Raw genomic sequence first — 23985 nt, 5'->3', positions numbered from 1 at the left:
TACAACTCGGAAAGCCAACAGCACAGCTCACATCGACCATTTTGCTGACGCGCTCTTGGCTTTTCGAGGAGGTTTCCGATACGCACGGATCTTTGTCTGCCGATCTGTACCAAATCGTAGCATCTGGCCAAAATTTGAAGCAGTTGAAACAGAATGCGCCATTACTGTGTTGGATATTTCTGTCTGTATGTTGTGTCTCAAAGCATGACGGGTAGGATACACTATCGGTGACGTCACATAATTAGAGTAAATACAAAGTGAACTGTGTGGAAGTGGCGTGCTATGTATCAGCTCCGTGATTTATCTCGTTTTTGTGATGGATAACGGCAATATTGAGGTATGTCAATCTTTTGGGTTATTGTGTTATGTATTGGCTTTGTTAAGAAATATGAGTGATGGCTTTAGAGAATTTTTTGTGGGAAATATCGGAGTTTTGTATTGACACTAAAGACGGGCTCTGCAGTGGCCTATCCTACTGTACTTATGTGGCTTTGTATAGATTGGTGTTTTCATGGAAGGAGGGTGACAAAATTGTTGGAAATTGTTTGGAAATTTTTGCCAATGGACGTGTATTGTTCTTTTCAGTTGGTCGGAGCGCCGTGCGGAACTCACGGACCGTACACTTTCTACAAAGCCTTCAAATACAACAAAAGTGGAAAACAAAACATTTTAGCTTTAAACGAATTTGTGTTCATCAAATTGTGGAGTGATTCGGACCTAGTGAGCATCGGTGAACTGCAGCAACTGTGGGTGGATAAAAACAGTGAACAGACGCTCGCGAGCCTGCGCCTCTACATTCTTCCCGAAAATACCCCAGAAGGGAGGAGCGACATACATGGAGAGGTAAGTGCAAGCACCGACCAGGTCGCCTTTCCCCTTTCCCATTCTCGCGACCTTCCTGCAGTGTGGTGCCAGGACGACCAGGACCCGCGGTGCCCGTGCCGCCAGCGAGATAGTGGTCGTGTGAGGTTATGTGTGTGTGTCTGTGTCGCGTTTCGGGCCGGATCGCAACGCCCAGACACAATCGTCGTGCCCTGCACTTGAGCCGCGGCCGTACACTGCAAAAACCGGCGAGTTTTCTCGCTTCTCGCTCGCGGGGCCGCGGTGATCAGTTTTTGAAAGGGGTAGCCCGTCGGGTGCCGATAGGCGTCACCCATTTCGCTTTACCCCTTTTTTATCGCGAGTGCTTTACAATGGTGCTCGCATTGTGTCCTTGTGGTTTTGGGAGGGGGAAGGGGGGGGGGGTGACGGGTGGCCGTCGCTTGGTGCACTGGGTGCACTTCGCCGTTGCCTCTTGGGTGTAAGACCGCCACGCTGCGGATCGGGTCTGGGACCGACGTGTCCGACGTGTCCTTCCCGTCCCGCAGGACTCGCAGGACCTCCGCGATGGGGTCGGAAAGGGTCAGCCGGGGTTCTCTGGGTCGCTCCTTGAGGTCGCGGCGGGTCGGCCCTTTGGGCTGGCTGGACCAACGCGGTGTCGTGTTGGATCGGCGGGGCTCAAGCTGCACAAGCTGCACAGGCTTTGGTTTTTCACTTGGACCAATGAGCGGCGTAATCTACGGGCATCTGCCTTCCCTCCCCCTCCCCCTGGCCGTCGCACCGTGCTCCTCCGACTCCTCCCAGGGCTCCCCCGCCCTTCCCCCCTCCCCTCCCCTCCCCGGGCGCGAGGGGCCAAGCCACGCCACGTCGCGTCGGCGCGGAGGGTAGGGGCGGGGAGGGGAGGGGGGGGGGAAGGGCCGAGGGGACGGGACGGGGCGACGGGGCACTCTGGGGACGCCGTTTTCTCCGGACGCCATTTTGTCTGATTTCTCCGCGGTGCGGGGCTTCGGCTTGGAAACGGAGTGAAGCTGAAACGGACCGAAACGGTTCGAAAGACGTGTCTGTCGGCGCGTCCGTGGCTGCGCGGCCCGGTTGGGTTGGGGACCGCGGTGCGGTGCGGTCAGCGCGGAAGCTAAAAATGCAACCGAGTGCTTGCCTGCTGCTGTCGTTGCAGTGCTTACTGCTTATCGCCCCCACCCGCGGCACCGCGGCGACAACGACACGGCGGGAGGAGTGGCCTCGCGTGGCGGTGTGGCGGTCGCGGGCCGTGTTTTAAAGGGCTCAGCTGGTGCCGCGCTGCCACGGCCTGCCACGGCCAGCCAAGCCACGGGCTGGTGCCTCGGTTGCACGAACAAGAAGCCCTAGTCAGCCTAGACGGCCGTGCCCTGGCCGTGCCCTGGCCGTGCCACGCTGCGCTTCGCGACGCGTCGCGCTGCGCCCGCATTTCGGCGACGGCGTGGTGCGTGCGCGCGGTTTGGCGCGGCCGAGCCGTGCTGGCCTGGCCGTGTCCGCGGCCGCGCTTGATAGAGGCCGGGCCAGCCGTCCCAGCTGCCGTATAGAAAGAGAAGTCGAACAGCTCAACTCTCAACTGTGCTTCTCCACATCGTTTATTGCGCCCCCCCCCCCTCCTGTCCGCTCCCCCTACCGCGTCCCTCGCTAGAGCGGGGTGGCGTCCGCCGCGCCGCCGCGCCCGCGCCCCGTCTCTGTCGCACTCCATTGAATGGCCGGGCCGCGCGAGATAGCGCGTGCGTGCGCCAGAGCGAGAGCGGCGACTGCAGCGGCCACTGCAGCGGCCGGCCGTGGGCTGCCGTGGGCCGTGCTAGCCGTGTGTGCGCGTGTCCACGTTCCGCGTGTGAAACTGGGAGACGCGTGCACGTTTCCAGCCTCGGGTCGACGCGGCGCAACACCGCAGCGCGGCGCAGCTAGGTGCAAGCGCATGAAAAGAAACTGGGCGTTGCGCACTGTCGCATTGTTCGGCGTGCTGGTGGCTTAGTGCCGGCCCCGCGGCATCACCGCTGCAGCCGTGTTGCTAGGGGCGCCTGCCTGGCCCGGCCTGCCACCGCCAGCCTGCCGCGAGGCGAGGCGAGGCTGCGCGTAGTGCGCGAGGCTTGGCGGAGGTGCGTGGTGCTTTAGTGCCGCGCCCCGTCCGCTGCATCGCTGCATCGGCGCATCCCGGCCCAGCAGGCCAAGGAGGCCAAGCAAGCCTAGCCGGCCCAGCTTTCCGGCCTACAGGCGGCCGATGTGTGGCCGAGCCGGCCGAACGGCCCTCCGGGAACTCGCTGGCTGTGCTCGCGAGCCTCGCGGACTTGCGTGGCTCTGTGCTTTGTGGGCGGTGTGGTGTGAATCGGGAATCCTCCGGTCGCGAGCGCCCCGCCCCGCCCCGCCCCGCCCCGCCCCGACCGCCCGGCGCCACAAAGGTGGCACATGCGCGTCCCGGGTTACACTGTCACACCAAAGCCGCGACGTCACGCCGCGGCCTTCCCGAAAAGTCAAACGGCGTGTTTTTGTTTCTGGCCGGGCATCTCGGCGTCGCCGCGTCGCTGCCAACGCGGTGCCAATGGCCACGGCGGCCACGGCTCTGCAGGCCGTCGGCCGTCGGAAAGCGGACCAAGCGCAGCACGCGGGGCGCACAGCGCGGCGGCCCGCTGGTCGCGCGGTCTGGCGGGCTGCCTACGGCCCGACCGCGGCGGCCGAGGGACCGGGTTCGACGCCCCCCCGTGGGCATTAGCGTTTCTGGCGGTCCCCGGCCACGGCGGCCACGGCGGCAGATCGCGTATCGACGGCCACGGAGGCGATGACTTCCTGCCGCACCAGAGGTGACTTGGGACACTGTCGCGGTGGCGTCGGTCGGAGTCGGTCGCCCGGCGCGGCCCGTACCAGGCCAGGCTGGTTATCGACGTGGGATCACCAGGCCGCCTCTTGTCGCCACACTGTCAAAACAGCAACAAAAACACCGAAACTGAAAAAATGAATGGAATTAAACGCCGAAAGCGGCGCACTCGTTTCCCCCCTAGTTGGCGCGTTCGCGGAGGGCGGGTTTATTTTTTCGCAGTGTGCACGCTGGCTATATCGATCCCGGCTGGGCTTGCTGCGAGCTGCGTCCGAGAGTCTCCCGGCCCGCCCTTCCCACAGGCACTGCAGTACCCGGGCACGCCGGGCACCCGTCAAGTGGTAACGAGTCGCCGCCTCGTTCCAAACGTTGCAAGGCGTTGGACCGTCCCGTTTTGCTCCTCATTCACGCCCCGGCTTGCCACAGTTCGCCCTGAAAAGTCAGAGGCGGGGGATTTCCCGGCCCGGCCCGTTCGGCGGAGATTACGTCGGCCGTTGCGTAGTGACGTCCAGGCCTAAAGGGCCTGAAGGACCCGAAGGCCCTGTGGAAGGGAAGGCATCCCGATGTTGCCTATCCTGCCCAACTCCTGCTGCGCCCTCCCCGCGCGCCGCCCCGCGTCGTCCTGGTGCCCCTCCGGCCCCTCCTCCCTTGTGCTTCACTGCTTCGCCTCTCTTGCTATCGGAGGTCGCTGACCCCCGCGGGCCCGGCCAGCCCCGCCTGGCACCGCGGGCCTTACGTGTACGCGCCGCGTGGCGAGGCGTGGTAGGCGCGGCGAGGCGCGGCGACAGTAGGGTAGGACCAAGCGGCTACCTCGGCTTGCCACCTCTTTGCTCCAATGGGAAGGGGAGCAGGGCGCTCTGGATTCAGCCGACTGATTATTCTCGTACCCGTGGGACGAGAGCGAAAGAGAGAGAGAGAGACAGCTTTGATGAGTGATAGAGTGTGCAGGGCCGGCAGGCCAGGGCGTCGTGATGGTGCCGGCGCTGGCCGTCGCGGTGCGGACTGCGGGACTGCGGGCGGCGCGAGCTAAGCGGCCTTGGGCCTTGGCATCGGCCGGGCCTGGCCGGGTCTGGCCGGGTCACGTGACGTCCTCACGTCCTGCTCTTGTTCCTCTTGTTGCCGTCGAGCCGCCTCCATCGCCGCCCCATCGCCGCCTCGCGCGGCGTTTAAAACAAAGTGTCGCGTTGCACTCGTCGTCTCGAGCCGCGGCGCCGCGGCCTGCGCGCGACTGTGAGACGCCAGAAAATAACAGCATAAAGTAAACTTCCTCCCGTTGTCGAAGGAAACATTTTATTTCAGCTCACGTGTCACGCCAAGATCACTCGGACGCGGGAAGAGGTTTCGGTCTTCTGCATTTCTCGTCACTGTTAATCGCAGGACGTTTTTCTTGGTCGTTTTCCCAAGGCCCAAGGCTACTGCTTGGCTGGCTACCGTTGCTGGTGCGCTCGACCCTGTCAAAAATTACGCCTAGGGAAAAAAAAAGAAATTAATATTAATCGAGTGTACTGTACAAAGGTCTGCCGAGCGCTTGAAACCTCGTGGAGACCTGTCTCGTTTCTCCCTCGCGTTGAGCCGTGGGCGATCGTGATTCCGACGCGAGCATCCACGAGTCCAATATTTATTCGCGCAAATGGTGTTCAGGTCCGATGCGTACAGTACGCGGGCGTGATGGGCCTCGGTGCTGTATGTAGGTTAACAAAGCAACAACAACAAAAACAACATAACTGAATAAAACAAGCCATTTTTGATGCGCGTTGTCGCGGCGGAAGTCCGGTGCACTGGCGACTGGGGGGGGGGGGGGCACCTGGGACCTGGCGCGGTGGGTAGGTTGGAGGTAGATGCAGGTATCCTCTGTCTTTCTTCTTGTTCAGGTTGTTGGGCCAGGCCGCAGGCCGCGCCAGGCCTCCGACACGGCCGAACCAAATCGGCGTGCCTACGCCTTACACTGTAAAGCATGCCGCTCTCAAGTTTTTCATTCGACGTGCGGACGTGCGACTCACTTTTTGGCTGTGTACGTTCGCTCGCTGCCCGACGCTGCCCGACGCTGGCCCCCTGGCTCCTCTTTCCATTATTCTGCTTTTCCTCTCCTTTATTCTTGTTTGCCGCCAGGGCAAAAGTAAGCAAACGAAAACGAAAAACAAATCACATTACTTTGTATCGACCCTAAATTTAAAAATGAAGTTTTTTTTTTAATTTTCCAAATAATTGTATTGTTTTGACAATTTAATTGCAATTTTTTTTAACGGTGCACGCCTCAACTCCACTTCCACTGTGCACTGGAACGCGAGTGCGCCCCTTTGGGGGGCGGGGTGGGGCGGCTAGGCGTCGGTCGTGGGTGTGTTGCCTGCCTCCCCGCCCCACCCCGCCTCGCCCGAACCCTCCCCTCCCCTCTCCTTTGCCTCGCGGTTCTCAGTGAAGGCACGGCGCGGGGCCGCGCGGAGTCGAGCTGGGCCGAGGCCGAGGGTCGAATGGAAAGGAAAGGATTTTGCGGAAACTCATCGCGCTGCTTCTGGATTTTGGGGCTCTGGGACTGCTGATAAACATTTTACTCAACCAAAACTCGGTAAAGAAACCGAATCAAATCGGTGTGGAAAAAAGTGGCGTCCGACAAGCCCACTACGCACTGTCTTTCCCGAGTTGGACGTCCGTTTCCCTTGAAAATTTGTTGGCCGGCCGAGCGAGCGGTTTCCCGCGGCGCGCGTGTTGCTGTGCCGCGGCGGCCACGCGTAGCAGTGTAGCAGCGCGCTACAGTCGCTTCCTCCTAACCTACCCCGCGACCCTACCCCCTGCCTCTAGCGAGCGCACGGAGGCAGGGAACCGGTTTACCGGACCGCCTGTATTCCTGTATTCAGGACTCAGTCAGGACTCAGGACGCGGAGGGCTGTCGCTTTTTTTTCGCGTCCGCGTCCTCGGCTTCCTTGGCCGTCGTCGCGTCGCGTCCCCGTCGCGTCCGCCTACAGCCCGATGTACCGCGTCTCTCTCGCACTCGCGGGGCGTCCCGTCGGCCGTCCCGAGGGGCGTCGAGAGAGGGAGAGAGAGCGCGACGAAGCGCCCGTTCGGAACGACACCGCCCGGCCCGGCACACCTTGCCGTCTTGCCGTCGCGCTTGGATGATGAAGTCCAAGTCTGCGGGCGACAAGTGCGCTGTTCTGTTTCGCCTGTCCTGCCTGTGCATTGCAACCTTTCGGGAGATGATGGCCCTGCCGGTGCAGGCCGTGCCGTGCTCGTCGTCCTGTGGGCTCCCCTCTCCTTCCTGCTCCAGTCCGGGACCGTCCGGGACCGTCCGGGTATGGGACTTGGACGTATTGATCCGCGCGGGGCGTGGCGGGGCGTGGCGGGGCGTGGCGCGGCGGGGCGCGGCGGGGACGGCAGGACACAACTTTGGCGCGCACGTTGGCCCGAAATGAATTTCCTGAGGCCCGGCGCCCTGCCTGGCCCTGCCCCGTGCTCCCTTTGTTTTCCCGTTTTCCCTTGTTTTCCCCCCGCGTCCTCTTGTTCTCCCGTCCGACTTGTACAGTGGTGCGTACTTGTATCTTGGCGGCCAGGTTGTCGTTGTTGCTGCGAAAAGCCGAACGGAAAATGATTCCAAATGAGTCGAGGAGATTCTCCGCGGCCGGCCCTGTACACTCTCGACAACACGTCCGCTGGAATCGAGAATAATGAGATGGAACACGCAGCCTTTTTTTTCCGTCAGAAATGTGACTTTCGTGAATGAACGCAGCCAGGACAACATTCGGTACTATAAATGTCAATTTAATCAGCGTCCGCACATCTCTAAATTGTCCTTTGTCTTGTCGGGAGTGCCTGGCCGCGGCGCCGAGCGAGGCAGAGCGAGGCAGAGCGAGGCAGGCCGAGAGTGACATTGGCGGAGTGGCTGACCTCTGGCAAGATGAGCTCGCCGCGTTTTGGGGCTGCTGTCTTGTTTTTATCCTGCACCTGGCGTCGCTGTGCTGTGGGTGCTGCGCGGCGCTCTCGGCACCAGGGCATCGAGGGTCGTTATCGTGTCGAACGGCTCATTTCCCCCTCCCCTCTCCCCCTCTCCCCCTTCCCCTTTCTCCCACGGGAGGGGCTCCGACGTTGGCTTGGCGGTGCTTCGCGGTGCTTGGCGGTGCATCGCGGGGCTGCCTGCAGTCCTGACCTCCATTTCACTATAAATAGTTGTCGGACGGCAGACCCAACCCGCGGTGAATGAACGCCACTGGGCGGGCGGGCTCGCGGTGTAGGAGCACGCTTTCTGGTGGCGTAGCTGGAGGCCCCGCGCCGCCAAGTCTGGGCCCGTCCGCGAGTCTGCGCCCGTAGTACCTGACCTTCACGGTCTCCTTGGGCACGGCGGCGACGCCAGCCACGCCAGCTACGCCCATGCAGGTTGCCAGGCCCCAGGAAACGGGCTGCGCGAGCATTTTGGCGTGCGCGGCGCGTGGTGGGAAACACTGCTGAAATCGATGCAGCGCGCCCGCTGCGCCCTGGGCTATGCCGTGCCGTGCCCCGCCCCGCCGTGTCTGGAAGCGGCCAATGCATCCAAATCCATATCCAGTGGGCCCGCCGGTTCGGTTCTGACGCAGGAGCAGGACTTTCCGGTCACGAATCGCCGGACTTCGGCCAGACGGCCAGACGCGAGCAGTGCCGCCAACCTTGGCATTGACCCAGCTCGGCCAGCTCGGCGTTGTCCAACGGTTGGCGCTCCTGCAGGGCCTGCAGGGCCGGCCTGGCCTGGCCTGGCCGCCGATTACCGCTGATTGTCTGCCGAGCGATTCAGAATGTCGGTCTCTCTCGCACCCTCGCGGAGAGCCCCATGAGTGCGAGAGAGACAGAGCGACGGGACGGCTCTTCTGATTCGCTCGGCTGGTCGACCTGCGCGGTGCGGTGCGGTGCGGGACCACGTCGGCCTGGCACTGGCGGTGCATCTCCTGCTGTTGCCTCCTTGTTGCCTCCAATTCCAATGCTCCAGCATTTTCCAAGCGTCGCGTCTCCCGAGTGCTCCACCCGCAACCGCAGGGAGTCGAGCGTGACCCCGCGGTCGCTAGGCTGGCGCGGACCCGCCTGGCCTGTGCGTCCATGTCCATGCGACCCCCTCAGGTGCCTTTTAATTTTGGGCAGTGTACAATTTACGGCAAGGTGCACGGACGGCGGTGTCTGCCAGCCCGGCTGCCCGTCAAGGTTCCGCCTCGTCTCGCGGGCTGGCTGGCTGGCTGGCTGGCTGGCCTGGCCGCGCTGCTCCGCGATAGCGCCGGCCGCCACGCCTCCGCTGGACGGCCGCGGCTGGCGGCACACTGGCGGCTGGGCGGCTGGGCGCGCGTCATGCATGTTTTCGCGGCCCGGCCGCCGCGCCGCGCGCGCGCGTCCCTCTGGCCCCGCCAGGGCTAGTCAGGGCCCGTCAGGGCTAGCCGCCAGTCGGATTCCGAAACATCGTCTTGTCGCTCGGCCTCTCTCGCACTCACAGGGGGGTCCCCTAAAGTAGGTGCGAGAGAGACCGAGCGACGGAAACGACTTTCGGAATCAGTCTAGCCCAGCGGTTCCCAACCTTTTTCGGTTCGCGACCCCAAATTTGTAGCCAAAACTTTCCGCGACCCCCAGGAAAAATTTCGCGACCCCACGCGACCCCTCCTTTAGCATGCCTTTGTTACGGAGTGCGATTATCTGCCTTAGTTTGGGAGCAGTATTGCCGCAAAGTTGATCAAAACGGTCACAAATGTCTGAAAAATCGTGTTTTGGGCCGACTTTAAGCATTTACTGCGTCTGATCCGAGGCGGTAAATCGTCCTCCGTCAACGGGCAATTGGTCTTTAGACCTTCCTTTAGCATGCCTTTGTTACGGAGTGCGATTATCTGCCTTAGTTTGGGAGTAGTTTTGCCACAAAGTTGATCAAAACACGATTTTTCATACATTTGTGACCGTTTTGATCAACTTTGCGGCAAAACTGCTCCCAAACTAAGGCAGATAATCGCACTCCGTAACAAAGGCATGCTAAAGGAAGGTCTAAAGACCAATTACCCGTTGAGGGATGACGATTTACCGCCTCGGATCAGACGCAGTGGATGCTTAAAGTCGGCCCAAAACACGATTTTTGACAGACATTTGTGACTGTTTAGACCAACTTTGCGGCAGTACTGCTTCCAAACTGAGTCAGATAATTGCACTCCGTAACAAAGGCATGCAAAAGGAAGGTCCAAAGACCAATTGCCCGTTGAGGGAGGGTGATTTACCGCCTCGGATCAGAAGCACTGGATGCTTAAAGTCGACCCAAAACACGATCTTTTACACACATTTGTGACCGTTTTGATCAACTTTGCGGCATTTAAGCAGCCAGTGCTCGGCGTGTGGGCCAGCCGGGAAACCACCGCGACCCCAGGCGACCCCAGCCACCTCGCCGCGACCCCTTGAAATTTTTTCGCGACCCCATTTGGGGTCGCGACCCCAAGGTTGGGAACCGCTGGTCTAGCCTGGCCCTGTCCTCTGCAGCAAAGTGATTCTGCGCGGTGCGGCCGTCGGTCTGTCTCTGCCGCACCTATACGTGACGTTATGAGTGCGAAAGAGAGAGAGAGCCCCCTGCGGACTCAGCCTGCTGGGCCCCCCGCGCCTCGAGGAAAGCGGACGACAGTCGAGCTGTCAGGACGAGCGATTCCGAAGCTTCGTGTCGTCGCTCTCTCTCGCACCGCTACGGGACGCACCACGAGTGCGACAGAGACAGAGCGATGGAACACGCGGCTGGCTCCACTGGCGGCACGGCGGCACTTTTGGTTATCGTCGCAGGTGGCCGCTGCAACAACGCCTGCAACGCCAGTCCCGTCTCTCTCGCCAGTGTCGCGTTTTAGTCGGACAATCGGTTATGACTACTACTGCACGCATAGGGAGCGCGGCCTGGAGGTTGCTGGTTCCGCGGCGTTCCGCGGCGTTCCGCGGGGCTCTAGGCCGGGCCGGCCGGGCCCAGCCAGGCATGGTGCGGCCAAGGATGGAGTGAAGCGCGACAGCAGGCTGGGAGTCGTTGTCTCTCTCGCACTCTACGGTTCGCCCCGCGAGTGCGAGAGAGACAGAGCGACGAAAACGACTCTCGGAGTCAGTCTGCAGCGTGACCTTGCGCACGCGGATAATGGAGGCACTGGCTCTTGGCGCTCGCGGTGCCGCCGCTATGCAGCATGGCCACGGCGGGCCAGATCGCGGGCCTCTTCCTCTTCGCGACCGTTTTCCAGGAACGCGCTCTTGCGGCCGGATAGGCGCTGACGCGCTGACGCTGTCGCGCTGCTGATGCGTGTGGGACGCGTTGCGCGTTTTTAGGCGGTGTCGTTGATAGTGGGCCGGCAGCAGGCCGTCGAGATAACTCCCGTGAGGGCCGCGAAGCCAGGTGGAGACGCTCTGCAGGGCCCGGCGCGGCCTCACGTCGGCGGCGAGCTCCAAGTGTTCATGGAGCACTTCGGCCGTCGGCCAGTGTGCGTTGCATTTGGGCCGTCGTCCGCTGTCTCCGGCTGGCCTGAGCTGGCTGGCCTGGCCGGCTGGCCGGCTGGCCCGGCGCTGGAAGTAAACTGCAAGCTGACTCGGGCATTGTTTCGTTTGGCTCACATTCCTGTTTGTCGTTTTGTTGCAGGTAAGCGGGCGGCCGCACGCGAAGCGGGGAGGGGGATTCGGTCCTGGAGGCCCCGGACTCCCTGGACTCTGTCCGGGACTCCGTGAGGGTCCTGCAGGCTGCAGGTAGACTGCGGACGCGGCGACGCGGCATTGCGCGCAGCGCGGCCCATTTCGGACGGCGGCACGGCACGCCACGGCACGGCACGGCCGCGCGAACGTTTCCGGGGATGCAGGCGCTGCAGCCACTCGCTTCCCCCCTTTCCCAATCGGCTGGGGAAGGAGGGAAAGGGAAGGGGGGGCGGCGTTTGCCTATTTTTAGAGCACTCCCCCGATGTGCACTGTACGACGACGACGCCGCTGCCGACGCCTTCCGTTTACGCCACCCCCACCCCTCCTTGTAGTGCAGCCAGAAATCAATAACATAGGTGAACGACAAGGGGCCCTTTAAAACGCTCCTGTCTTTGTCCCTGTCTTTGGGCATCGACCGGTAGCCGCCTCCTGACCTCCCCCCCCCCCTCCTCCCTCCCCATTTCCCCCTCCTCCGAGAAGGGCAAATACGGGAAGGGGTACGGCGACAGGCCAAGCGCACTGCAAGTACCAAAGTACCGGTTGCGAAGTGCGCACCAGACTACCCGTTGAAAGAGAAATGACAATTTTAAAATAAGTTGATTGTTCATTTTTTTTTATAAAAATGAAATGCCGCTTGGCAGTGTAGGAGAGAGCAAAGGCAAAGAGGTGTGGGGAGGGGATGCGAATCGGAATCCGCACTGGCATGAATGCGACGGCACGGGATCGAACCAGTGTACACTGTTGCAAATCCAGGTCCGTGGAATTGCAACTTTTCTTTTTCATACATAGCAAAAGAGCTTCGCGCGAAAAAAACAAACCTCGAAATGTTTTATTCATTCAGAGCATTTTTCTTTTTTTTTTCTTTAAGAAGAATTGCGTGCACAATTTTTCCGAATGTTTATTGATAGGTGTGTACGTGGCACAGCCAGGCACACCAGCCCAGGGCAGCCAATGGCGCTCTGTGTTGAGTCTACGCTTACGCGTCCCGCTCCGTCCCGCTCGTAGCCAGCCAACCCGGGCCCCACCCCGCTGCACACAAACCGCGTCCTACACTCTCAAAAAGAAAAAAAAACAATATCAGTCACTTGGAGCTGTTTCAATCGCGCAGTTATGTCACCATGGGCAGAACTATTTGGTTTCCATGTCGATCACTGTATGAACGAATACCCCCACGCTGTCTTTGTAGCTTAATTTTAATTTGTATTTTTTTTCAAAAATGAATTTTTTTTTTTTTTTAAATTTTGAAGTTGTTTATGTGGGGATACCCCGGCGATTCGTGGCTGTATCTTGAGCCCCCTGCCTCCTGCTTGTGGCAGTGTACGCGGGCCGCGCGGGGAGGGCGAGGAGGGCGCGGAGGCAGCCGCAGGGCTCGCTGCTCTGCTCCGCTCTGCCTGGTAGGGGTGACTGTCCGGGGAGGGGAGGGGAGGGGAGTGGCGGAGTGGCAGTGGCGCGGAGTTGCGGACTGCTATCATTGCGGGACGGCGGGACGGCATGGAGTAGGAGTAGTACATACGGAGTACCATGGGGAGTCTACGGCGATACGTGTTGGGCTGCACCTCGGCGATGCCGCCTAGCTAAAGCCGCCACTAGAGAGCGATACCCCAACCGCCGACTGGAGGAACCGAACCGAACTGAACCGTCCTTCGGCTCCACGTACTGATAAGAAACGCGGCGGCACTGGCCGTGTCGTTTGCCTCTTTTATTTCGAAAAATCGCCCTGCGGTTCCGCACGGACCTTTCTTTAGCGGGCTGGCGGGCAAGGGTTCAGGAGGGGGCCGGCCTGGCGGTGCCTGGCGGCCTGTGCCGTGCCCGTCCTGCGCGTCGCCCTGCGGCCCTGCGGCCTGCCCTGCAGTGTAGGCGCACGGCCAGCGCCATCTTGGAACTTGGAACGGACTACTGTAACGGACTCGCTTCCCCTGCATGGCCCTGCCGCGGTGCCCTTATCGTCGGGTCGGGTTCCATGGTCCTGCAAGGGTCCTGTCTGGGGAAGGTTAGGTTATTCCGGTACTGTACGAGGGAAGGCGGGGCGGGGCGCGGTGTGGATCCGTGGGTCCGCCCCACGTAGTCCTCGCAGCCGCCTGCCCATCCGAACTGGACGGCGTGCCACAGCGGTGCGCTATCGTTAGGGGAATCGTCCTCCGCCTTGCGAATGCGTTCGCGGCGTTCGCAGCGTTGCGTAACCAGCAGCCCGCCCCCCTCGCTCCTCTCCTCTTTCCGTCCCAAAGTGCGGCACGGCCCCGTTTCCTCGTTGTCGGCGTCCCCGGCTTTTGGCGTGCCGTCAGCCGTCGCGTCAGGCCGTCGGGCTGTCGGTCTCAGGTACGACGCGCACCCCGTAGTACGTGCACCCCTCCCTCCCCCGAGGTGTGATGTGGGAGCCTCGGGCCTCGGCGTCGTCGCGCTGCTGCCGGCGCTGCCGCGCCGAGGCTTGCGTTTGCGTTTGGAAATGGACACTCTTCCACTCCGCCGAGTCGGCGGTGCTGGTCGCGCTGCCCGTGGGGCTTAGGCTTATCCAGTGCCTACAGCTGTTTGGCGGCTCGGTCCGGCTGGCGAGGCTGGCGAGGCTGGCGTGGCGTCGCCGCGCGCAGGCCGCGCTGTCCGTGTGGCCGTGCGCCGCGCCGCGGGGGAGGGGGAAGAGGAGGGGGCATCGGCGGGGCGCGGGTTCAAATACTGGTTGCCCGTGTGCCTTGTCGAGGGTTCGCTAGTTGCGCCTCTGCCCTTCGGCCCTCCACCCTTAGCCCGAAGGCCGAAAGGAGGCAACGCGGGCCTACGCGGGCCGAACCATGGCCGAACTCGGCTTCTCGAACTAAACCGAGGGGCGGGGCGGGACGCGCTCCCCCTCGTGCAACGGCCCGGCGTGGCCCGGCGTACCCCTCTCCCACTTATTCCTCCTCCTTCTCCAGCTTGTCCAATCTTTGGGCTGAGTTCCCTGCCACTGGCACGGCACTGGCATGGGCCACGCCGCGCACGCCCTGCACCGTGCGACTCTGGCGACATTGATTCCTCGGCGGGGCGGGGCGGGGCGTTCGGCCTGGGCTGCACGGCTGCACGGCTGCATCAGACAGGCAGGCAGGCGTGTGCAATGCGTCCGCCTGTCGCTCTTTAGAACGGCGTTGAACTCTTTGTCTGCAGACGGACGATTGGGGAAAGGGAAGAGGGAGAGAGAGAAGGGTCTGCCCTCTGTGGTTTTGAGACTGTCCTACTGTACAGGGAAAGGGCGCTACTCATGGAGAGGCTTGAGGAGGGGAAAGGGCCGCCGGGGGGAGGAAAGGGGGGGGGGGTCAAATAATCGATTCGGGCTGTCACCGCCACTTGTGGCCCCGATCGCCCCTTTTCTGGAATGGGCTTTTCGTTTTCCGTTTTTGGAAACTAGGAAAGAGGCGACGGCGTCGCGGCGCGTCGCGGCGTATGTCGTGACGGCGTGGTGCCGTGCGTTCCGTGTGTTCGGTGCGCTGTTGCCGTCCTGCGTGTCGCGTGGCGCTGTTGCCGCGCGCGGGGAAATTTCTCTCCTAGGAGGGAAATTTGGATTCGTTTACCTATTAGCACTTGATCTTGATCCCTTTAATTAAATAAATGATCGATTGGAAAGTTTCAAATAGGGGTCTTTGTGCTCTTTAAGCCCTCCGTTTTTAATTTAAAGGCATTGAAAATGTCAAAGTATTAGAATATCATTAAGTGGATGAGCAAGAAATTTTGGAAAAGGATTAAATTTGATAACGGATTGATGAAATAAATATTTTTGGTGCTTACTTGTCATTTTGTTTGTTGCAGCATGAAGTCCTTGCCATCTCAGAACGAGTCGTCATTCGCTGTGAGGATTTGCTGACATGGCTGACGGAGGATGCATCTTGGAGCTGGGGCTTGCCAGCAGTTTGGGACAAAGACTGCTCTGGAACAAGGACAGGCAATGGGCCTCCAACTACTACTCGGTTGCAGGCTCTCAGTGATACATGTCTGGACTTCACCGATATTGAAGAAGAAAAGTTAAAACTAGGTACCACCCAAAACTTCAATGTATCATAATCAATGTCTATTTTCTTAACTACCTTTATTTTAATTTCATCTCTATTTGTCGCACAGATTCTTCAATATGGGACAGCTGTGGAGTTGTTGTTTTAAGCTTCCCACGATATTGTCGCTATCGTGCTCTTATGAAGAGGTTGGAAGGTGTGCATAACAAATGGCTCAGAAATTCATTGGTCCAAGCTTGGGAGGCTTTTCAGTTCCATGTCGTGACACTCGGGTGTTATTCTGCAAAGACACTTTTGATTATCCCGATCTTGAAGGACATGAACTCCTTTGCAATCACTTAGCCCCTAAAATAAATTTGAGATCCAAGAAAAAGAAAAAGACCAATTCACCGGGAGAAACAGACTCTAATGAATCAGAATCGTCTCTGTCTACCATATCGTCTTCAACAAAGGTTTGTGTTTCACTAGTTTTGATTCAACTTTTGCCAAATGCGTTTAAACACCAATTGAACTAAGTTTTATGCTTTCTCTCTTTGTTTCCCTTCTTCAGGAAAAGAAATCTAGAAGCAGCAGAAACGGTTTACACTATGACCTTACACAACCATCATATCGCCACAAGTCTGCAAGTCATGAGGAGAAGATGTTCCTGGATAGATTACATGACTTCATGAATGACAGGCAAACACCCATAGGCAAGTGCCCTTAGTGGGGTATAAGGAAAGTAAGTTGTGCATCTAGTCCAACTGTTAAAATTTGCTGTTTTTGAAAGATTTAATATTTTCGTTGGAATTAGTTTGGATACATTAACAATGCTTTGTTCTCCTTTCTTTTCTTCAGTGGACCTTTACCAATTCTTCTCTAAAGTTCAGCGTCTTGGCGGGTATGAAGGGGTGACTGCCAATCGTTTGTGGAAACCTATCCTGGATGAAATGGGAGGGGATCCGGCAAACACTAGTGCAGCTGCTCACTCCAGAAGACACTATGAAAGGCATGTATATAACTTGCTAAGAGGATAGCAAGCATTGCTGTTAGGCTTAAACTTCTAAGATTGCATCTATTTTTTATTTTTTTTATTTCTCTTTAGATTACTTTTACCATATGAAAGGAAGTTGCGCTCTGATGTTTTGAAACGAGCTGGATTTACTCAAGATTATGAAGCATGGATAGATGCTCTATCAAGTGCTGCAGAAATGAAGGTTTGTCTTGTTTTTCTCTGACTGCAAATTCTTATTTAAAGTTATTATGACTTTATTCATGATTTATGGAATCTTTTTACAGGATTGTAGTGATAGTGATAGAAGAAAAACTTCATCTTTGCGAAGTATTCGACTAAAACCAGAAAAATCATCAGATCTTTCTGGTAAAGAAAACATTCCTATGTCCATGTTCCGTGCTCTCTCAGAATTGGGGGACCCAACAAGAACTGTTCACTCTCCCGAGGTTATTGTGCTGGACTCTGAATCGGAAACACCTATTAAAAACGTTACTACGCCGATGGTTCCTGTTCTCAAAAAAAGAAAACTGGATATGCTTAAAGAAGGGGGTCTGGAAGTAACCCCTATCGGCTCTCCTGGCTCATCAGGTTCCAGCCATGCTGATGGAAGATCTAGTGTTAAACCGTCTCCGAGTCCAGACACACCACCAGGCCAAGTGTCCATAATGGTGACTCCAGACTTGAGTCACATGCTTGGCTCTCCAAAAGCAGGCTCACCTGAAACCTGTGCTTCACCTCTGGAATCAACACAATCCCCAGCAAATTCAAGAACTGTAATCAATGTTCAAGATCTAAAAAATTCTCCTTTGTTAATGTATCCTGGTTTAGCTGCTAGCCAGAATGGGAGAAACGATCAACCTCCTCCAAAGGTCATCCAGTCTCGATCAATTTATGCATCTGGGGGAGTATGGTATGGAAACCCCAAAGATTACCCTCGTCCAGGCGGGTCTTCGGGCACAGCAAGCAACAATCAGACCCCACCTCCTGCAAGGTCTTTACAAGCAACGCTTAATATTACCCCCAAGTCAGGACCTAGCAGTGGGAGTGGTGTGGATGTGTTAGACTTACGGTGTAAAGGTGAAAAACCAGCTGTTGACATGGTCCGTGTTATGCCCAGTGTACCTCCACCCAGACATCCTCCCATCAGGGACTCAGGACGAGCCAACGTCCCTCAAGGAGCTACTCCACCAACCATTCCTCGTACCACAGTGGGGTCCAATTTAGAAATCACACTAGTGCAAAATCCGAAACTCGCGATAGCAAAACTACAGCAAGAGCAAAGAAATGTGTTATTACAACAAAGAAGGCAAGCCCAGCAGCAAGCCAAATCTGTTGCCCCTCTGAATCGCCCTTCCTCAAGATTGGACAATGGCAAGCCCCATACTTCCTCATCAGCCTCAACAACAAACAGCAGTAGAAGTCGACCACCATCTGTGAACAATGCTCCTTCTGGCGGTCTGGTCATCCCATCATCCCCTTATATGCTAGGAAATAACAGTAGTAGTAGCAGCACCAATAGTAGTGGCAGTAATAATAACAGTAAACGTCGAAATTCAAATGAGCAAAGATCCCGCGGAAGTTCTAGCACACCCGTGTCTTCTGCTGCCAGTAATCCTTACTTTTCTGGGGCTGCTGCTTCATTGTTTCCTAATTTGCTTCAGAACCTTCCTGCTGGATCGGCAGCCGCGGGGAAGAATGCATTTTTACCTCCAATTGATTTAATGTACTACCAGGCTCAGGCTCAGGCGTACAATCAGTTTTACAACCCTGCTGCAGCCTCTGCATTACCCATGTCATCATTACCAATGTCAACGCCACAACTGTTCATGCCAACCGAAGAGCAGTTCCAATTTTACAAAAATATCTTGAGTCAACAGTTAAAATCAAATCCTGCTCAAGCCAATGAAGACATTGCTAAATTGTTGCAGGACCAATCTACTTCCATCACGCTTGTTGGGAATTCAAAAACTCCAACATCTAAATGATGGCATACTTGTGTCACAGTTATTAAGACTTATTAGTGGTATATAATTTTCCCCTTTCCCTTTTAACTGAGTGTACCATGTACACAACATGTAAATCCTGTATACTCTTGCTCAGGTCCTTGCATTTAAATGGGCTCTCATTGATTGTCAGTTATTTCAATTTATTTGAGCAAGGATATGGTGCTGTTTTCTAGGATTGATTGACTTTGGAATACTTGTGACCAAGATATTTTAGTTAAAGTTGTCTTTTATCATGGTATTTTCTGATCAGATAATTGTCATTGTAGGGTGTGTGTGGGTGCTCCACATTGAATAAGGCTGTAGCTGAATTTCTAATGACTTCAAAATTGAAATGTGCCATACAGTATTCAATTATCGAAACGTGCTGTTAAGCTTCCCAGCTGTACTGTAATACTTTTTCAACTCATTTTCTTAATGTATTTGTGAATTACCTGCTTTAGTGATGCATTCTTCCGCAGGATCCAACTAAATGAGGTTTTTGTGGATTTTTTAGTATGTTTTCTGTGGGTTTCAATTTTGAGACAGATGGTGTACTTTTATACACTTCCAATTGTACTTTCATTGCATTTTAAATTATGAGTGATCAGATTTTATGCATTCGCTGCTTTGAGCAATATCAGTTACCAGTAATTTTATTACTATGTTATATAATTATGAGATGCTCTTCAATTGATTAGACCCAATTTCTTGAAACCTGAGCTGTTGTGGTCATCTACTTTCTGATGGCATTATGGTCATGCCCATGGAAACAAATGTCTTCTGAATTCTATCGTCCCTGGTCTTGATTGTGTTGTTGTTCTTACAAACTACTTTTATGGTTTGTTTTAATAAGCCCGCAGATTCACAATGGTTTATGTTGATTTTGCATATCTGTCAAATTGTCCTTCCAGAACGCCAAAGAACAATGTAGAAATTCTGTTTCCTGCATAAAAAAAAATTCAGCTCCATCACCAAGTGGTTGGAATATATTCTTTTTGTTAGAAGTAGTTGTGTGACTTTAAAAGTAACATTTTATTCTGGAAAGAGAAAAAAAAAGTTACTATTCTTCAAACTCTATCCCATGTTAATGCTCTTCTGATGAGTTCATTTTGTACAAGTTTGCTGTAATCTTGACTGAGAAATGTTTTTATTCAAAACATCACATGCCAGTTATGTGATTATGAGCAAAAGTTCATTCATAGGGCAGTACGCACTATTATACTGAAAGTATCTTGTTTAGTTATTTGTTGTTGTAAAACTTTGTTTTTCCCTCTTCCTCGTGTAACTCTTCGATCATGTTCTTGTAAATATACTACTGAAATGTGTATAGTTAGAGGTATTTACAGTATTTGTTATTAAAACAAAAATATGGAGACCAGTTTGTTTTATCTTCACCAACCCTGTGTGACTGTTTAAGTGTAATTCCTGTCTTGTTTTCACCTGCTCCAATACTTGTTTTGTTTGATGTTGATTGAAAGTAAAAACGGTGTATTATTGATGTATGTGATTGTTTGTTTTTCCTTTTGTACACAGTTACCATTTTTTTTCTTGTAACCGAATAGGAAATTTCTCATCTTAAAGTGAATCCATTAGTTACTTGGTTTATATTACTGTAAGATAGGCTTTTTACATGGATCCTGCCCCCAAGTACATTTAAGGCCTGAATGAGTGTACATATATACAAATGAGGATTCACTAGTCTGAGGATAAGAATGTCTCACAGGTACCAGAAATGGTGGAAAAGAACTTGTAGGCCTATTTATAGAGAAATTATTGTGCATGGGACTTCTTTGTTAAAGTTGCGTATAAATATGTGTAAATTACAAAAAGTATATATATAAATAAACAGATTTATATATATAATAAATATATACATTGAGAGTGATGTGGTGCAGTATGTTATGAGGGTCTTCAATGGATAGTATCTGTTACTTTTTATTTTATTTAACTCAAGGTTTTGTACATTGTGAGTTTACAAGTCAGATTTTCACGCAGATTCCTGATTGTTGTAATTTGCAAATTATAACTTTCGAGAAACAGCCCCTTGAGTTATGTTACTGAATTAGCACTGCCTTTATGATGATGGAAAACCTTCAATCATTCCATTTGACATGTTCATAAGCCTAAACACTTATATGTAAAGTGCTTTATTATTGATGACCTTTTAAGGAAACAATAAATGCATTTGCAGCTGCATAAAACACGTTGTTCTTTTCCTCAGATTGGTTAGAAGTAAGAATTGGTCAAGTTATATTGCCCCTAAATATATCGTGAACAATATTAGAGCGCATTGGTTGGGGTTTGGAAGTGCCAATTTTTCTGGTCTCTTAAATGTTGTGTTACAACCTAGCTTTTCACAAAACTCAAAATTTCAATTACAAAGGAGAAGAAGAAAACTTAGTGATCGAAAAAAAGGAAAACATAGTTAGCAATTCATTGGATTAGAGCGGTGATCCTCAGAGTGTTTCCACTTTAACAGTAAAAATTGAGAAAAGTCTCAATTCATTGGTGAGGAGCCTCCAACAATTATTCAAACACCAGAAATACAACTAGCCCGCTGGACTAGTGGATGCTCTGAGGGCTTTTTGCTCTGTCCTTGACAGATATTAGCCCAGATTCAAAGCTGCCTGCCGCTTCCCGCTTCACCTTCAACTTTTTTTCTGGAGACGCGAGCAAACCCTGTGCGAGGCTACTGTGGCCTTGTGGCACTTGGTATGAGAAACTTCTACTTGGAAACGCTACTAAAAAGAACAAATGACGGTGCACTAATATTTTGAAGTAATTTGAAGGTTCAGGTTTGGTTGGTTTGCCCAGCAAAAACTGACATTTCAGCTCGAGAGACAATTTTTCTGACTAGAGAATGTCATTACAATCGTTCAAGGCTCCTTCATACATGTACATTCTACCCTGCTTGGTGAGTGACAGGTAGCACATAACGAGTTATATTATTCGCCGACTCAGCTCCAGCAGTTTGCTGAAGTCAGTCAGATCCTCGACCTTACTGGTCTTTGCCCAAAATCATTGCCTCATAATTTTTGTACCACATCAAAATTGAGAAACATTTTTCGACAACTCCCTAGGTTAGACTTGTAGGTGTGATGTGGCTTGATGCATGAGACAAGGATAGTCAATGCATGATGCAAGGCTGCAAAGGCATCCATCCCTCCAAATCCATGATGCCTAGTCTTATGCTCAGTCCTCTGGAAATTTAAATGAACAACTTGACCTATTGCCAGTTTTGTTTCAGGTGTGCCACTGCTACTGACAGTCAAAGATGAAGCTCAGACAAACTCTGGCTAGGAGTTGTAGAAAGCCGCAAAATGGGCAAACGAACATTGCTCGAAGCTTGAGACGAAAGAAGAAGACCAGTGGTTCTGCCTCTGACGATGATACTTCATTTGAGGAAGTGACTCCTTTTTCTCCCATGTGTGATGAAAATGACTACTCTGATGAGGAGGAAATCTTTTCAAGAGAGAATGCGAACAATGAATCTGATGAAGAATATGTCCCTGAAATTAGCTCTCCTAAACCCGCTAAAACAAAAACATCCAATGGATCTAATACCACTAAAACCTCTTCTAAAGTAGGCAAAAAACAAAAACAGGTTAATTTAAGTCAGACGTCAGATGGACCCATTGATGTGGCAGATTTGAAAATGATTCTTGGTAATATAGAAATGGCAAGTTTCAAGGGAATATTGCAAGAATTACCAGAGCACTTTGCTGACGAATATTGCAGATACCTTTTCGCTCTTCAGGAAAAGAACTCATCATCACCTCATCAAAACATTCCTCATTCACAGTAAGATTTATTCATATACTGCGATTGAAAGTGGTGTATCTTTTTTTACTACTGTCTTTTAATTTAATGAAAATTTGTTCTTTCAGACCTTCTGGTTATTGTTCAAAGGCTTTCATTTCATCAAGCCACAAATGTGTAATTTGTGGCAAGAAATTTAGCTCTGCAAGACAACTAAAGAGGCATGTGATTGCAGAACATGAAACTCCACAGGGTTATAATTGTACCTCTTGTGACAAGCTTTTCAAAACATTGGCCCTATTCAATCATCATGTAACTTTTGTTCATTCTACTAGTCATCAATGCCTCTACTGTGATGAAAGTTTTGAAGGTATGCAGCGCTTAAACGATCATATCAGGACTGCACATTCTTGTAAACATAGGTTTATGTGCACTCTATGTAAAAGGGGATTTTCCAGAGGCTTTCAGTTGATGATGCACATTAATGTGCACACAGGTCTTACTCCTCATAAATGTAAACAATGTCCTAAAGCTTACACAACAGCTGATTCATTGAGAGAACATGAAAGACTTCATTACAAGGACAAATTTCATTGCGACAAGTGTACTAAAATTTTCCATACGCAAAAGTTGTTAAATTTGCACGCACTTTGGCATGGAACAGAAAGGCGTTTCAAATGTAATGTTTGTGAGAGGGCGTTCAAAACACCCCAACATTTGTTTAACCACCGGGCTACTCACAATGATGATGCCCATCAAGTTAAGAGACCACGAGTCAAATCCAAAAAGCATGTTGTGTCAAGTAAAGTTAAAGAAGATGTGAAGAGTGAAAGTGGAGACAATGTGACTTCACAGGACGATAAGACTGAATCATTGTTATTCTCAACTGATAATGATCTCAATCAGCAGCCATTGAATCTAGAGAAAACCATATTTGAAGACTTTGAAATGGAGTGTGACAGTGACGAAGATGAGGTTGTTTACCAACTCCTGTGAAGTAGCATAAGTTTTCTTTGCTTATGTTTCAATTAATTGGGTAAATAAGTTGTTGATCAATTCATGGGTTCTTTTAGTTTTTTAAAGTTTTTCTCAAGTGCTTAAAGTTTTTGATTTTTAAGGTACAGTTCCAATGTGTTTAAGTTATACCAATGATAATGATGTCTAGTCTTTATCATAGCATCTAGAAACTAGAAAGTTACCATCTAATAAATGGCACTGGATTTTTCTTTTAATTAACTGAAGTGTGTGCCTAATGGTGCAGTTGAGTTCACTAGTACCACCCAAATCCAACACATTTTATACTGAAATAGTGAAGTCTGGGGGATCTGGGATCTGTCCTTCCCTCTGAGGTGAGCCGCAGCGCCGGAGCGTCGCGTTCATGGTCAGCCTGCAAGAGAAATTGCCAAGTCGCCGTTCTGGAGGGAAAACCCGATGATATGGCCCTATTCCAAATGAAAGTCGCGGGGAGTTGGTTGTCCCTGGGAGAGAGAGGAAGAAGGGTGCTTCCCCCATCTGGGCCTACAGGCAATTTTACACGCCGACTGAGCGGTGTTCGCATGCCAGTGCATCCGCCGGTTCGCTGCGTGCGCTAAGTCACGCTCTCACGTTGCTGCCAGCGTGTGGTACACGTGCGGCGTAGGCGGGCTGTACTGAGAGCACGAGCGCGATTCACAAGATTATTTTCCCTGCCTCAGCTGCAGCATTATTTTTGCCGTCCAACCCGAAAGAAAGCTCTTGACACCCGTTGACAAGGTCCCCGCTGCAGGCCGGCCGCAGCGGAACGTCGCGAGAATACGCCAAGGTGGGCGTAACATTTGTCTATAAATAATTTAATTTGCGGGCAACCCTTTGAAAGTGATCCAACTATCAACTTGGCGCACGGACCGCACGGAGGTGCGGCTCGGGCTCTGCACGGTACCCCCTCCCCCTCCTTCCCCCCGTGATGGCGGGGTGCATTTCTCGCTTGTCAAAATCGAAGTGGTGTTCTTTAAACCCAAGTGC

At 53.3% G+C, this 23985-nt stretch overlaps 2 protein-coding genes across 2 annotated transcripts; both read left to right on the top strand.

Moving 5' to 3' along the window:
• The first annotated feature begins 56 nt into the window (after window positions 1-56).
• On the top strand, window positions 57-20426 carry LOC117641660 (AT-rich interactive domain-containing protein 5B-like). Its single transcript, XM_034379156.1, is given in 10 exon segments — window positions 57-337; window positions 586-843; window positions 15047-15269; window positions 15356-15475; window positions 15478-15698; window positions 15797-15941; window positions 15944-15967; window positions 16084-16234; window positions 16331-16442; window positions 16525-20426. Coding segments are annotated over 10 exon segments (2976 nt in total). The 5' UTR covers window positions 57-316; the 3' UTR covers window positions 18226-20426.
• Window positions 20427-20940: 514 nt separating this feature from the next.
• Window positions 20941-23220, top strand: LOC117641670 (zinc finger protein 568-like). The gene is made up of 3 exons (XM_034379175.1): window positions 20941-21139; window positions 21473-22026; window positions 22113-23220. Exons 2-3 carry the CDS (start codon window positions 21500-21502, stop codon window positions 22978-22980), a joined length of 1395 nt encoding a protein of 464 aa, XP_034235066.1. The 5' UTR covers window positions 20941-21139; window positions 21473-21499; the 3' UTR covers window positions 22981-23220.
• The last annotated feature ends 765 nt before the right edge of the window (window positions 23221-23985 follow it).

The sequence above is a fragment of the Thrips palmi genome, unplaced genomic scaffold, assembly GCF_012932325.1.
Source record: "Thrips palmi isolate BJ-2018 unplaced genomic scaffold, TpBJ-2018v1 HiC_scaffold_15, whole genome shotgun sequence".
Lineage (NCBI taxonomy): Eukaryota > Metazoa > Arthropoda > Insecta > Thysanoptera > Thripidae > Thrips > Thrips palmi.
The sequence above is the reverse complement of the archived record's forward strand: the minus strand, read 5'-3'. Positions and strand labels throughout refer to the sequence as shown.